This window comes from Oncorhynchus tshawytscha, linkage group LG02, assembly GCF_018296145.1.
Source record: "Oncorhynchus tshawytscha isolate Ot180627B linkage group LG02, Otsh_v2.0, whole genome shotgun sequence".
In the NCBI taxonomy this organism is placed as follows: domain Eukaryota; kingdom Metazoa; phylum Chordata; class Actinopteri; order Salmoniformes; family Salmonidae; genus Oncorhynchus; species Oncorhynchus tshawytscha.
The window spans coordinates 61528650-61542210 of record NC_056430.1 but is presented as its reverse complement, the minus strand read 5'-3'; the positions used below and the strand labels follow the sequence as shown (position 1 = coordinate 61542210).

Genomic DNA, 13561 nt, shown 5'->3' with positions numbered 1-13561 from the left:
CCATTAAACTTTCATGTTTTTTCAAAATGTCCTCCATGATAGCAGTGACAATGTGAGGCGTTGTACTAGTATGAACTAAGTTATCAACATGGCAGGACAATCAATCAAATTCACATCAAAATCTTAATATTAACATGTACAATGTCCGTATCGCAGAAACATGCAGTATTTTTAAACGACACTCGGCTGCGTGTAATGTCCGTTTTTATAGTTTACTCCGTCATCTCTCTTGGGGCTGCTTCCCACATACAAACCCCTGCCGCCTGTCACTCGAGCAGTGCAGTTCTTCCTCCTCGCTGTAAGATTCACTCTAAGGTTGCATGCTGTTCTGTTAGGTCAAATGCAGTTAACACATTGTTCCAAACAAGAACAATGCTGCTTTCCACTTTGCTTGTAAATGTAAATTGTATTTATATAATTCACCCAAGTGTTTTGATCTACTGTATATCGCAATATTTGGTCAGAAAAATCGCTATTAGATTTTTTGCCTTTATCGTGCAGCCCTACTCTGTGTCAACTGTCTGGACCTCTTGTCCAACGCCAAACCGTTCCCTTGACTCAATCTTCTATCTCACCCTTTTGGATCTTAAAGAATGGGAAAATTGTGCAACATGCCAGAATCCACTTGGCCTACTGGTGGTTCTACCTTTCGATAGAGGCCTGATCCTGAGATGATCGACACTCTCAGGCGTGTGCACTCTACATCCTCTGTCATGCGTAAAGACGAGGTGTGCTCATCCGCTGTCGTTCCGCTGCATATTTGACAGACTTCCAGAGCAGCCTGGTCACTGTCCGCATGCACTTAGCGTTGTCGCGGACTCTCACGAAACACAGCGTGTTGATGACCCCGTTGCTCATGGCGACGCACTCGATAATGTAGAAGGCCACCAGGGAGTTCCTGTCCCTGGAGATCAGTGTGGAATGGAAGTCCCGCACCAGTGTGAAGACGTAGTACGGTGCCCAGCAGAGCACGTAGGCAGCCAGCACCAGAATCAGCACCACCACCATCCTCTGCGCCTGTGCAGCCACTTCCGGATCTGCTCTGTCTGGAAGCCAGACACACTCTTGAACCACAGCTCCCGCAAGAATCTGGCGTAGCACAGGGCCTTGACGGCCACGGGCCCGGCGAACTCCAGGGCGAAGATGAAGAGGAAGTAGGAGTGGTAGTAAAGCTGGTGATCCCACGGGCCAGACCTGGGCGCAGAAGGTCTTGTGGCTCTGACTGGAGATGTGCGGGTATGTGGTCTCAGAAGCAAAGTAGGCAGAGGGGATGGAGATGACGATGGGTACGATCCACACTCCCGGGATCAGGCTCTAGGCTGTCTGGTACTTCATGCGAGGCTTCATAGGGTGGACGATGGCCATGTACCTGGGAACACAAGGAAAATACAGACAATGCAAAGAAACCAGTTGGAAGGTTTGAGTTATGAGTGTCAAGGTGTTTTATGTCAAGCTTTATATGCCAGGGAGTTGGAAAGACCAAGTGATCTCTGAGGTTATTGAATGATCTTGAATGTTCTTGGAAAATCTGTCACAATGTAGAACTTGATTGATGGGACTGTTAACTAGGGCAAATTATTTATATCCCAAACCTGAAATGATATTATGGAGCTTACAGTCTCTTGGCTTCCTACCAAACCAAATGGCCTTTATGGAAGAGTGGCAAGAAGAAAGCCATTTCTTAAAGATATCCATAAAAAGTGTCGTTTAAAGTTTGCCACAAGCCACCTGGGAGACACACCAAACATGTGGAAGAAGGTGCTCTGGTCAGATGAAACCAAAATTGAACTTTTTGGCAACAATGCAAAACGTTAGGTTTGGCGTGAAAGCAACACAGCTCATCACCCTGAACACACCATCCCCACTGTCAAACATGGTGGTGGCAACATCATGGTTTGGGCCTGCTTTTCTTCAGCAGGGACAGGGAAGATGGTTAAAATTGATGGGAAGATGGATGGAGCCAAATACAGGACCATTCTGGAAGAAAACCTGATGGAGTCTGCAAAAGACCTGAGACTGGGACGGAGATTTGTCTTCCAACAAGACAATGATCCAAAACATAAAGCAAAATCTACAATGGAATGGTTCAAAAATAAACATATCCAGGTGTTAGAATGGCCAAGTCAAAGTCCAGACCTGAATCCAATCGAGAATCTGTGGAAAGAACTGAAAACTGCTGTTCACAAATGCTCCCCATCCAACCTCACTGAGCTCGAGCTGTTTTGCAAGGAGGAATGGGAAAAAATTTCAGTCTCTCGATGTGCAAAACTGATAGAGACATACCCCAAGCGACTTACAGCTGTAATCGCAGCAAAAGGTGGTGCTACAAAGTATTAACTTAAGGGGGCTGAATAATTTTGCACGCCCAATTTTTCAGTTTTTGATTTGTTAATAAAGTTTGAAATATCCAATAAATGTTGTTCCACTTCATGATTGTGTCCCACTTGTTTTTGATTCTTCACAAAAAAATACAGTTTTATATCTTTATGTTTGAAGCCTGAAATGTGGCAAAAGGTCGCAAAGTTCAAGGGGGCCGAATACTTTCGCAAGGCACTGTATCTTAGTTTCTTTTTTCACCCACATTTATTTCACCAGGTAGGCTAGTTGAGAACAAGTTCTCATTTACAACTGCGACCTGGCCAAGATAAAGCAAAGCAGTTTGACACATACAACAGAGTTACACATGGAATAAACAAACATACAGTCAATAACAATAACAAAATAATTACAATTTAGCAATTTAAACACTGGAGTGATAGATGTGCAGAAGATGAATGTGCAAGTAGAGATATTGGGGTGCAAAGTAACAAAAAGAAAATATAACAGTATGGGGATGAGGTAGTTGGATGGGCTATTTACAGATGGGCTATGTACAGGTGCAGTGATCTGTGAGCCTCTCTGACAGCTGGTGCTTAAAGTTAGTGAGGGAGATATGAGTCTCAAGCTTCAGTGATTTGCGCAATTCGTTCCAGTCATTGAACTGGAAGGAAAGGCGGCCAAAGGAGCAATTGGCTTTGGGGGTGACCAGTGAAATATGCCTGCTGGAGCGCATGCTACAGGTGGGTGCTGCTATGGTGACCAGCGAGTTGAGATAATGGGGGACTTTACCTAGCAGGGTCTTATAGATGACCTGGAGCCAGTGGATTTGGCGACGAGTATGAAGCGAGGGCCAGCCAACAAGAGCGTACAGGTTGCAGTGGTGGGTCGTATATGGGGCTTTGGTGACCAAACGGATGGCACTGTGATAGACTGCATCCAATTGATTGAGTAGGGTATTGGAGGCTATTTTGTAAATAACATCGCCGAAGTCGAGGATTGGTAGGATGGTCAGTTTTACAAGGGTATGCTTGGCAGCATGAGCCATGACAGGGTCTTGATCTAGTGGTCCTCCATCCACACCTTGATTGACCTGGCTGTGTGGTACAGAGCATTGTCCTGCTGGAAAAAACAATCCTCAGAGTTGGGGATCATTGTCAGAAGAGAAGGAAGCAAGTTTTCTTCCAGGACAACCTTGTACGTGGCTTGATTCATGCGTCCTTCACAAAGACAAATCTGCCCGATTCCAGCCTTGCTGAAACACTCCCAGATCATCACCAAACCTCCACCAAATTTCACAGTAGGTGCGAGACAGTGGCTTGTAGGCCTCTCCAGGCCTCGCACACGACAACAGTCCCCTTGACAGACTCCGGATCCACAACCTCATCAGAATATATAGATTCTATAGATGTTATAGGTATAGAGGGTTAGATAATATACACTGAGGTTACAAAACATTAGGAACTCTTTACTCTTCCATGATATAGACTGACCAGGTGAGAGCTATGATCCCTTATTCATTTCAATCCACTTCAATCAGTGTAGATGGGGGGGGGGGTTTAAGCCTTGAGACATGAATTGTGTATGTGTGCAATTCAGAATGTGAATGGGAAAGTACACCGGCCCACCGGTTTGAGTGTGCCAAGAACTGCAACACTGCTGGGTTTTTAACGCTCACCAGTTTCTCGTGTGTATCAAGAATGGTCCACCACCCATAGGTATTCCAGCCAACTGTGGGAAGCATTGGAGTCAACATGGACACCTTGTAGAGTCCATGCCCTTGAGGGCAAAAGGGTGTTCAACTCAATATTAGTTGAGGTATTCCTAATGCTCCTCACACTCAGTGTAGGTATGTGTGGGAGGAAATCCAGAGTCCCTTAGTGGGGACCCAAACAATCGGTCAGTGACTGCACGCTATCCTGACCTGCACTTTGAGCCAACACATGAGTGTGTATGTTTGTGTGGTACCTGCCTGGTAAAATTAAGTTTCAATTACCCTGACAGTAAAACATTGGGACATGTGTAGAGGACTAGCTTTGTGGAAATGGCTCTCTTTGATGCCAGTCAGTGCTAATATAGAGCAGAATATAGTACTACAGCTCAAGCAGACCAGTTAGAAGTGGAGCAGATCAATATCCAGACACACGTCCTAAATGGCACACTATTACCCAAAAAGTACACTACTTTTGACTGGAGCCCTATGGGAATAGGGTGCCATTTGGGACGCACACATACAGTATCTTATCTTAAACCAGTTGGACCATTTACCAGAACCCCCCCCCCCTAATGGAAAATGTGTCCTATCTTCACGAGGCACTTTATTTATCACAGCGTGCGATAGTCAAAAGCAGTGAACATCTGGACTCGTCGTGACGCCATCACATTTGAGATATCTTTGGGAGATAAATCAGTTTCTCATTTGACCCTTCTCTCTCCATTGCTCCAGGGAACATATACAACTTCATGACAAATGTATAATTGTTCATTTGGAAATTGCTGACCCCATTGTCTGTACAAGCTTTCACCAGACATCTGATGAACACGTTGTGTTGACTAGATATTCGTAGACAATATTATTGATGTGCCTGTCAGTTGAGATGCTGAAGTATTACGAAGGCAGGCAGACAGTGCTAGATCCAAATAGATTGAACAGTCTGAATGAATGGTAGTGAATTTACTATTGTTGGGAATGCTGTTCCAAGAGCTTTGCATTAACCTCCAATTCAAATTCAGAAAGTCAACCCAGCCACATTTAAGTATTGTTTTGGGCTAATGACTGCAGGAGAGCCCAGATGCTAAACCCAACAGAACTGTCTAGAGGGGTTTCTGAAGTTTAAATTGAGCTGTAATAACTGTATTCAGGTCAATCTGACCATAAGTCATATAACCTATGTGCCGATGCTGGCACTAAGATCACACTCAATGAGATGTGTACGGCCATAAGCAAACAAGAAAACGCTCATCCAGAGGCAGCGCTCCTAGTGGCTTTAATGCAGAGAAACTTAAATCCATTTTTACCTCATTTCTACCAGCATGTTAAATGTTCAACCATCTTTACTCCACACACAGAGACGCGTACAAAGCTCTCCCCCGCTGAAGCGGATTTGGCAAATCTGACCATTTTTTACATGTGACTGGGATGGGAACTATAACAATTTGCCCACTTGATCACCAATGATGGACCAATGGACCAATGATTAGCATCCCCAATGTGAATTTGCAGAAGAAAACTATTTCACATTTATGTTCAGAGAGTAAGGATATCATGGCACTACATTTTTACATGTTATTCGGCTTGAATCTACAATCACCAGCTGTCCTTTTGGGGCCTTTGGGACCAGGGCTATAAATTCGGAACATGTCAGAGGAAGCATCTGAGGCACCACAGTTACACAAAAGTCCTTTATTACTGTGCCATATAAAATAGAGACGATGTTTCGAGGATTCTCTTCACACTCCACCTCACAGCGACGGCACAGAAATCAGTCGAAAGAAAACTAGGAAAACTCCTGGGAGATTCCACAGTCGATGCATAAAAACAATCAGGGAGTCCAACCAATCTCTAACCCAGAGTCCAATATGTGTCCCCTGTCCAGTGACGTCATCGCGGGAACTACTTCTTGGCATAAGTGATCTTCATGGCGCATTGGGCCGTAATCCGGAAGCCCTGGAGTGCGTCTTTGGCCACTCCCGCCTGGCCCTCGCTCTCAAACTCTACAAAGGAGATGTCGTGTTTGCCAGGGACGAGTCGCACCTCTTTGAAACCAGGGAATCTACGAGGAAAAAAAGAGAAATCACAGGTGTATTGAGAGAAAGGAAATGTTCAGAAATCACAAATGTAATGGGATAGAGCCGACGTGATCTCCCTTTTCTACATGGCATTTCTATTTGAATGTTCTATAGTTTTGCACACACTTGAACAGAGCCCCAGTTACCATGCTGCAAAATATAATATATCAAAAGACTTCACCACCTGGCAATGGTGAAGTCTTTAATGTGAATGATATAAAGCAGAGGTTCTTAAACGTTTTCAGCTCACGACCCAAATGAGAAATTGACCGTCCTCCTGTGACCCAAATCGTCCTCCAACGACCCAAATTAAGAAGAAACCGTGTGTGATTATACATGTATTCTCATAACACGCAACCCACTTCTCTCACGTGCCCAGGGCTCCTCCCCATAGTTCAAGAAACCCTGATATAAAGCTACTACTGTATATTTCACAAGTTCATGAGCCAGACTCAATAACAATTGCTGCCGAAGTTGAATGAATGCAAATCGGGCATCTAGGCTAGTTTACTCATTTGACAACAAGATCATTCAATACTCACTGATTGAACAGCATGGAGAGCATCATTTCATTAGTTTCCTCTGGCAGGTTATTAAGGAATAAAATGTAGTTGGGTGGATTGTCTGGAACCTAAAAAGACAAAAGAAATCAGTCTAATTGTCACATGAAACCGTCCCATAAAACATTTTGTTACAGCTTAGTCAATAAGTGGACCAGACTATCTGTAGCACTCCAACCGTTAACCCAAAACAGGGCGCATCAAACAGTAAAATGTTCCTAAAGTAGTGAGAGTAGAGATTTTTGCAAGAATACAAGGCATGGCAACATTGCGCTTATTAAAGAGTCCATATCTGCACTAGTGATTTAGTCACTCACAAGGGGCTGAGTAAACACAACCCCATAGACATCTCAATGGAGTTGAGTTGTGATGAGTGTCGGCGTAGTGTACCCCCTATTCCAGTCGATACTTTAAAATGCGTACCTTGTACCCATGTTTCTCCTGTGTAACTATGTTCTATTCTCTGGGTGCTGCAATCCGTCGTTTTTAGGGAAACAGCATTATTTTACGCAACCTCCGCAAAGGGGGCTGTTGTTTGTTAACGGAGAAGGTGCAGCCACGTCATTGCTCAGCTGATTCATATTCTTTGGGGGCAGGAGATGCAAAGAAAGCAAATTCTTATCAAAAACTATGGAGTCCAACTCCCACTTACAACTCTATAACTATCAGGACAAGCACAGGTACACTGTTAGCATCAAATCATTTCTAGAAGCAACGTGTGGTAGTGCATGTTTGAAGTCACCAACTTCATATTCTATTGGAAAACAGTGGCTTACACAGAGTAATTTGACAGAAGTCACATAAAATGCGTTAAAAAAATGTTTTTATCATAAACTCCAGGTGGCAGCACCCAAAGAAAAGAACACAGGTACAAGGTACAAATATTGACTGATAACGACTTGATGTAGTCGGAGGTACACTCACAACGCCACTGAGATGTATATGATGCGGAGTTTACTCAGCAAAAGGGAAATGAACAAGTTCACTTAACATTCTAGGTTATTATACTTGATAGGGCTAGAAAGGCTTACCTGCATGGTCGTTGGAGCGTTGTTTGTGCTGGCTGATCCCTGTTAATATAAAAGATAAACAAGTTATGAAAATCACGTTAGGAGTAAAATGACTGACTACATTCAAAAGCGTACAGGATGGCATATAGGCTCTGGTCAAAAAGATTGACTATAATATCTAGTATAGGGAATTGAATGCCATTTGGGAAATATTCATACAGCCGATGCAGGCGCTAAGACCGCACTCAATGAGCTGAATACGGCTACAGGCAAACAGGAAAACGCTCATCCAGAGGCAGCGCTCCTAGTGACCGGGGACTTTAATGAGGGGAAACTAAAATCCATTTTAACTGATTTCTACCAGCATGTTTTAAATGTACAACCAGGGAAAAGTATTACAACTCTAGACCACCTTTACGTCACACACAGAGATGCGTACAAAGCTCTCCCTCACCCTCCATTTGGAAAATCTGACCATAATTCTATCCTCCTGATTCCTGCTTACAAGCAAATACTCATGCAAGAAGAACCAGTAACTCTGTCAAAAATAATGTGGTCAGATGAAGCAGATGCTAAGCTACAAGACAGTTTTGCTAGCACAGACTGGAATATGTTCCGGGATTCTTCAGATGGTATTGAGGAGTACACCACACCAGTCACTGGCTTCCTCAATAAGTGCATTGATGACGTCATCCCCACAGTGACTGTGGCGTATACCCCAACAAGAAGCCATGGATTACAGGCAAGAGCCGCACTGAGATAAAGAGTAGAGCTGCCGCTTTCAAGGAGCGGGACTCTAACCCAGAAGCTTATAAGAAATCCCACTATGCCCTCTGACGAACCATCAAATAGGCAAAGTGTCAAAACAGGACTAAGATTGGATCATACTACACTGGCTCTGACTCTCGTTGGATGTGGCAGGGCTTGCAAACTATTACAGACTACAAAGGGAAGCACAGCCGAGAGGTGCCCAGCCTACCAGACGAGCTAAGCTAAATTACTTCTATGCTCGCTTCGAGGCAAGCAACACTGAAACATGCATGAGAGCATCAGCTGTTCTGGACAACTGTGTGATCACGCTCTCCGTAGCCGATGTGAGTAAGAACTTTAAACAAGTCAACATTCACAAGGCCGCAGAGCCAGATGGATTACCAGGATGTGTACTCTGAGCATGCGCTGAACAACTGGCAAGTGTCTTCACTGACATTTAACCTGTCCCTGACTGAGTTTGTAATACCAACATGTTTCAAGCAGACCACCATAGTCCCTGTGCCCAAGAACACTAAGGTAACCTGCCTAAAAGACTATCGACCCGTAGCACTCATGTCTGTAACCATGTAGTGCTTTGAAAGGCTGGTCATGGCTCACATCAACACCATTATCCCAGAAACCCTAGAACCACTCCAATTTGCATACCACCCTAGCAGATCCACATGATGCAATCCCTATTGCACTCCACACTGCCATTTCCCACCAGGACAAAGGGAACACCTATGTGAGAATGCTATTCATTGACTACAGCTCAGCGTTCAACACCACAGTGCCCTCAGAAGCTCATCACTAAGCTAAGGACCATTGGACTAAACACCTCCCTCTGCAACTGGATCCTGGACTTCATGATGGGCCGCCCCTGGGCGGTAACAACACATCCGCCACGCTGATCCTCAACACTGGGGGCCCCCCCAGGGGTGCGTGCTCAGTCCCCTCCTATACTCCCTGTTCACCCATGCGTGCATGGCCAGGCACGACTCCAACAGTGACAACAGTGGTAGGCCCGATCACCGATAATGGTGAGACAGCCTATAGGGAGGAGGTTAGACACCTGGCCGTGTGGTGCCAGGATAATAACCTCTCCTTCAAAGTGATCAAGACAAAGTAGATGATTGTGGACTACAGGAAAAGGAGGACGAGCACACCCCCATTCTCATTGACAGAGCTGTAGTGAAGCAGGTTGAGACCTTCAAGTTTCTTGGTGTCCACATCAACAAACTATCATGGTCCAAACACACCAAGACAGTCGTAAAGAGGGCACAACAAAGCCTATTCCCCCTCAGGAGACTGAAAAAATTTGGCACAGGTCCTCCGATCCTCAAAAGGTTCCACAGCAGTACCATTGAGGACATCCTGACTGGTTGCATCACTGCCTGGTATGGCAACTGCTCGGCCTCCGACCGCAGGGCACTACAGAGGGTAGTGCGCATGGCCCAGTGCATCACTGGGGCCAAGCTTCCTGCCACGCAGGACCTCCATACCAGGCAGTCAGAGGAAGGCCCTAAAAATGGTCAAAGACTTCGGCCACCTTAGTCATTGACTGTTCGCTCTGCTACCGCATGGCAAGCGGTACCGGAATGCCAAGTCTAGGTCCAAAAGGCTTCTTAACAGCTTCTACCCCCAAGCCATAAGACTCTTGAACAGCTAATCAAATGGCTCCCCAGACTATTTGCATTGCCCCCCTCCCCCTTTTACACTGCTGCTACTCTCTGTTTATTATCTATGCATAGTCATTTTACCTCTATGTTACCTCAATTACCTCAACTAACCAGTGCCCTCGCACATTGACTCTGTACCGGTACCCCCTGTATATAGCCTCGCCACTGTTATTTTACTGCTGCTCTTGAATTATTTGTTACTTTTATTTTTCACTTAACACTTATTTTTCTTAAAACTGCATTTCTGGTTAAGGGCTTGTAAATTAGCATTTCACCTGTTGTATTCGGCGCTTGTGACTAATAACATTTGAAAATTTGATATACTAGTCTCACCAGTGCTGGTTTCTTGGCCACATTGGCCACTTGATCTTGAGCCTTCTTCTTCCTGTCCTTCTTCTTGTCCTTGTCCCCAAATGTGCCTCTGATTTTGGAGATCACTTCTGAGTCTGTCTTAGCATACTGAATGCGCTGAAAATGAGAGATAAGTACAATCAGATGTATGCCAAGCACAGACCTGGGTCATATTCACAAGAAACCAAATGGTAGAAAACAGACTGAAAAGCGGAGAAAGTGTCTGAAACTCCCGTTTTCATTGCAAAATGTTTTGCTGCTACTGTGCAAAAAGTTTTGCTCATATACGGTAATGAATACCACCCTGTACTACTGCCATTTGTGAAAATGACATACACAACTACTAAGTAATAACTTACCATGGGCTTATTGTAGAAAGGGAATCCTTGAAGTTGACGCAGTGCGTTCGTAGCTGATGCAAGCTCTTTGAACACCACAAATGCCTGCCCTCTCATCTTCATGGTTTTCATGGCAACAATGTCCATAACTTGCCCAAACTGCGAGAACAGGGCATAGAGTGACCGCTTCAGTTCTAGAAGGCAACAACAACAAATGTTACTTCACTGTTGTTACTTATAGACCATCGACACAGACAAATAAATCTATGTAAACTTACTACAGCTCCAGTACAAGAGGATAAATTGCTATCTAGCTCTGAAGGAACGCTGTAGCTAACTACATGATCTTGGAACAAAGATGCACTGTGATTCTTACCATCCTTCTTGATCTTATCATTTACATTATTGATGTAAATGGTGTGGTTTGGTCGAATATCCATGATTAACAACTGTCCCCTAGCGCTCTTCTACCTGGAACAACAACAAAACAAAAACATCGCCACATTAGCTGGGTACTTTAGCTTGCTAACTAGCTGTAGCTACTACTGGCTAGCAGGTACAGTAAATGAAGTGGTAAGGCACGCTAACTAGCATTAGCTAGCTAGTTAACAGTTCTAATAAGCTTCATCATCTCGAACTGATAGCTGGTGCTACTGACCAGACAAATGTACAGATTAAACAGATCAACATTTTTATGTGTCAATCAAATCAAAACTGATTGCAGATAAACTGACTTGAAACTGTTAGAGCTCACCTCTCTCAACACACTTTCCAGAAAACACAGGAAGTAAATGTTTGCGCGCTGCTTGGTTCTTCTTCGGTTAATCAATAGTTCTCTACCGCCATCGTCTGTACAGGAGTGTAACTATTTTCCCCACGAATGTATTTTGTCCTCTCCGACCACTCGTATCAGCTTTGTGATTTACTAACGGATGACACAGTGAATTTGGTTATTTTTCTGTGGCGGTAATGATAGCAGGCTAATATAAAGTGCACGCTCAGGTCTCAGGAGGGAGCACAAGTAGCTAGCGCTCTTCTTTTGAAAGTAACCTTGGCTCTGTGTGCAACCGGTCGGGAGGTACAGAGGGAACTGGACACATACTCAAGATACAGAAACGCGCTTGCCACATTTATTTGTACTTAACACGATTGGGTTGTGCCTTTCAAGGACAACTGGATCTAGTAACAGGTGAAGCAGACAGAAAGGGGATGTGCAATGGCATCGGTGCGGGTGGCTGTCCGGCTCAGGCCTATGAACAGACGGTAAGTAAAGCAGAAAACATACTAAACAAACAAAAACGAACAAATGCTGCTATTGTTGTTACTACTGGTTATATTGTTTCATTTTAAGAGAGGCGCTCGGCTGGACACTTGTTCACTGTGATACATTGTAACCAGTTCTAACTTCTAACAGTTTAATGCACTCTAATTTGACTGGCATCATATGACTGGCCATGTTGCAGGAACACTGCTTAATATACGTGTCATAACAAACACTGACGTTGCCACAAGTGTCTCTTCCAAAATGTAATGGGTTACAGTATTTGGGATGTAAATGCCAACCGCACTCAAAGGAACACGAGTCCTCCACACACCCTCTTGCTAAACCACCAATAAGAACGCCTGGATGTTGGCACACAAACATTATTTTAGGTAGCAGACAGCTGGCAAGTTGACGGGTGAACAAGTTTAACCAACAAAGCAAACACGAAGAGTAGGAACTAGAGCTACCATGGCTGTGCTGTGTCTGGTATTGGGAGTTAGTATTGGCAGCCACCCAGGAATTATGGGACGCCTTAATACTTTTCTGACAAACTATTTCCAGCAGTAAATAGGATACATACATGCATAGCTGCATGACAGAAGACAACCACCCTGCCACTTACTCTACACACCTATGTTAAATGTGGGTGTGTGAAATAGGATGCACAGATGCCAAATAAGTAAGATGCACTATGCACCTGTAGAAAAACAAGGAAGGATTCTGAAGGAAGTAACCTTTCACACATTTTTTTTGACCAAGCAGCCCAGAGTATAACCTGATCCAGTTGGCATCGTGTTGATGGTAATCTGTTCGTACGTTTTTATTTAATTCCAGTATGTCTTACTGGAAAGGCTACTAATAATTAAAGCTTGAACTGAATACTTCCACAGAGGGACTAGGAAGACTCGTACCAAGAAACATTTCCTCCAGACTTCTAGTGATCAATTAAGCAAATAAGAACTGAGAGGATTCAGTTGGGGCATTCTTCCAGATCCCAGACGGCCCCATCTTAGAGAGAATGTAGTCTTCTACAAAGATAACGATGCACAACATAATAGATGAATTAGTCACAGTAAATTTGTTTACTATCTTGTCTTTTGTTGCTAATGTAACAGGTACCTTTCTTGTTGGTCCAATTTGTGAATCACAAAGTACTGCAATGTGGTACAACCTGAAAGTACTACTTTTCTTACTCTGATGCTCCTTCATTGGTTCACTGTCTCTGTTGCATCATGGTTTGGCTCAGAAAGGAAAAGCTTAATTATTTGGAAGTATTAACCTGTTTTATGTTTTTATTTTTACAGGGAGAAGGATTTGACTGCCAAAAACATAATTGAAATAAAAGGGGACAAGACCACCATTACAAACTTGAGGGTAATTTTAAGTTTTAAACAGCCTTTCTACAATAATAATCAATTAACCCATAGCTAGGCCTGTATTTCTTTCTGTTTGGCAGATGTTTAGCATAAAGTGTTATTGAATATTATTTTTTTAATACTAGTTC

General features: G+C 43.8%; 3 protein-coding genes and 1 pseudogene across 13 annotated transcripts in view; 1 reads left to right on the top strand and 3 right to left on the bottom strand.

Moving 5' to 3' along the window:
* Nucleotides 1–215: 215 nt before the first annotated feature.
* On the bottom strand, nucleotides 216–1443 carry LOC112222520 (annotated as a pseudogene).
* Nucleotides 1444–5704: 4261 nt separating this feature from the next.
* LOC112265456 (U2 small nuclear ribonucleoprotein B''-like) lies at nucleotides 5705–11258 on the bottom strand. Its single transcript, XM_024442767.2, has 6 exons — nucleotides 11170–11258; nucleotides 10815–10987; nucleotides 10438–10572; nucleotides 7697–7735; nucleotides 6648–6736; nucleotides 5705–6089 (listed from the first exon to the last, which is right to left on the bottom strand). The coding sequence occupies exons 1-6, from the start codon at nucleotides 11231–11233 to the stop codon at nucleotides 5930–5932; spliced, it is 660 nt and encodes a 219-aa protein (XP_024298535.1). The 5' UTR covers nucleotides 11234–11258; the 3' UTR covers nucleotides 5705–5929.
* LOC112222531 (arginine-hydroxylase NDUFAF5, mitochondrial-like) overlaps nucleotides 11182–13561 on the bottom strand; it is a 55224-nt gene continuing 52844 nt past the window's right edge. The window contains exon 13 of the mRNA XM_024385294.1: nucleotides 11182–11264. Within this exon, the coding sequence (XP_024241062.1) occupies nucleotides 11250–11264 (15 nt within the window). The 3' untranslated portion in view covers nucleotides 11182–11249. The remainder of the gene's footprint in view (nucleotides 11265–13561) is intronic.
* LOC112265407 (kinesin-like protein KIF16B) overlaps nucleotides 11726–13561 on the top strand; it is a 31363-nt gene continuing 29527 nt past the window's right edge. For 9 of the 11 annotated variants that reach the window (XM_024442745.2, XM_024442736.2, XM_024442731.2 and 6 more), the window contains exons 1-2: nucleotides 11726–12056; nucleotides 13362–13431. In XM_024442745.2, coding sequence (XP_024298513.1) covers nucleotides 12010–12056; nucleotides 13362–13431 — 117 coding nt within the window. In that variant the 5' untranslated portion in view covers nucleotides 11726–12009. The remainder of the gene's footprint in view (nucleotides 12057–13361; nucleotides 13432–13561) is intronic. The other 2 variants (XM_024442696.2, XM_024442753.2) reach the window with 2 other exon arrangements.

What these genes read in the sequence shown, in the direction of transcription:
- LOC112265456 (XM_024442767.2), bottom strand. Translation starts at nt 11,233, where the DNA reads ATGGATATTCGACCAAACCACACCATTTACATCAATAATGTAAATGAT. An exon ending in CTTTCTACAATAAGCCCATG is followed by an intron (nt 10,573 to 10,814) that starts GTAAGTTATTAC and finishes TCTCATTTTCAG; the next exon opens with CGCATTCAGTATGCTAAGAC. An exon ending in TGGCCAAGAAACCAGCACTG is followed by an intron (nt 7,736 to 10,437) that starts GTGAGACTAGTA and finishes TTATATTAACAG; the next exon opens with GGATCAGCCAGCACAAACAA.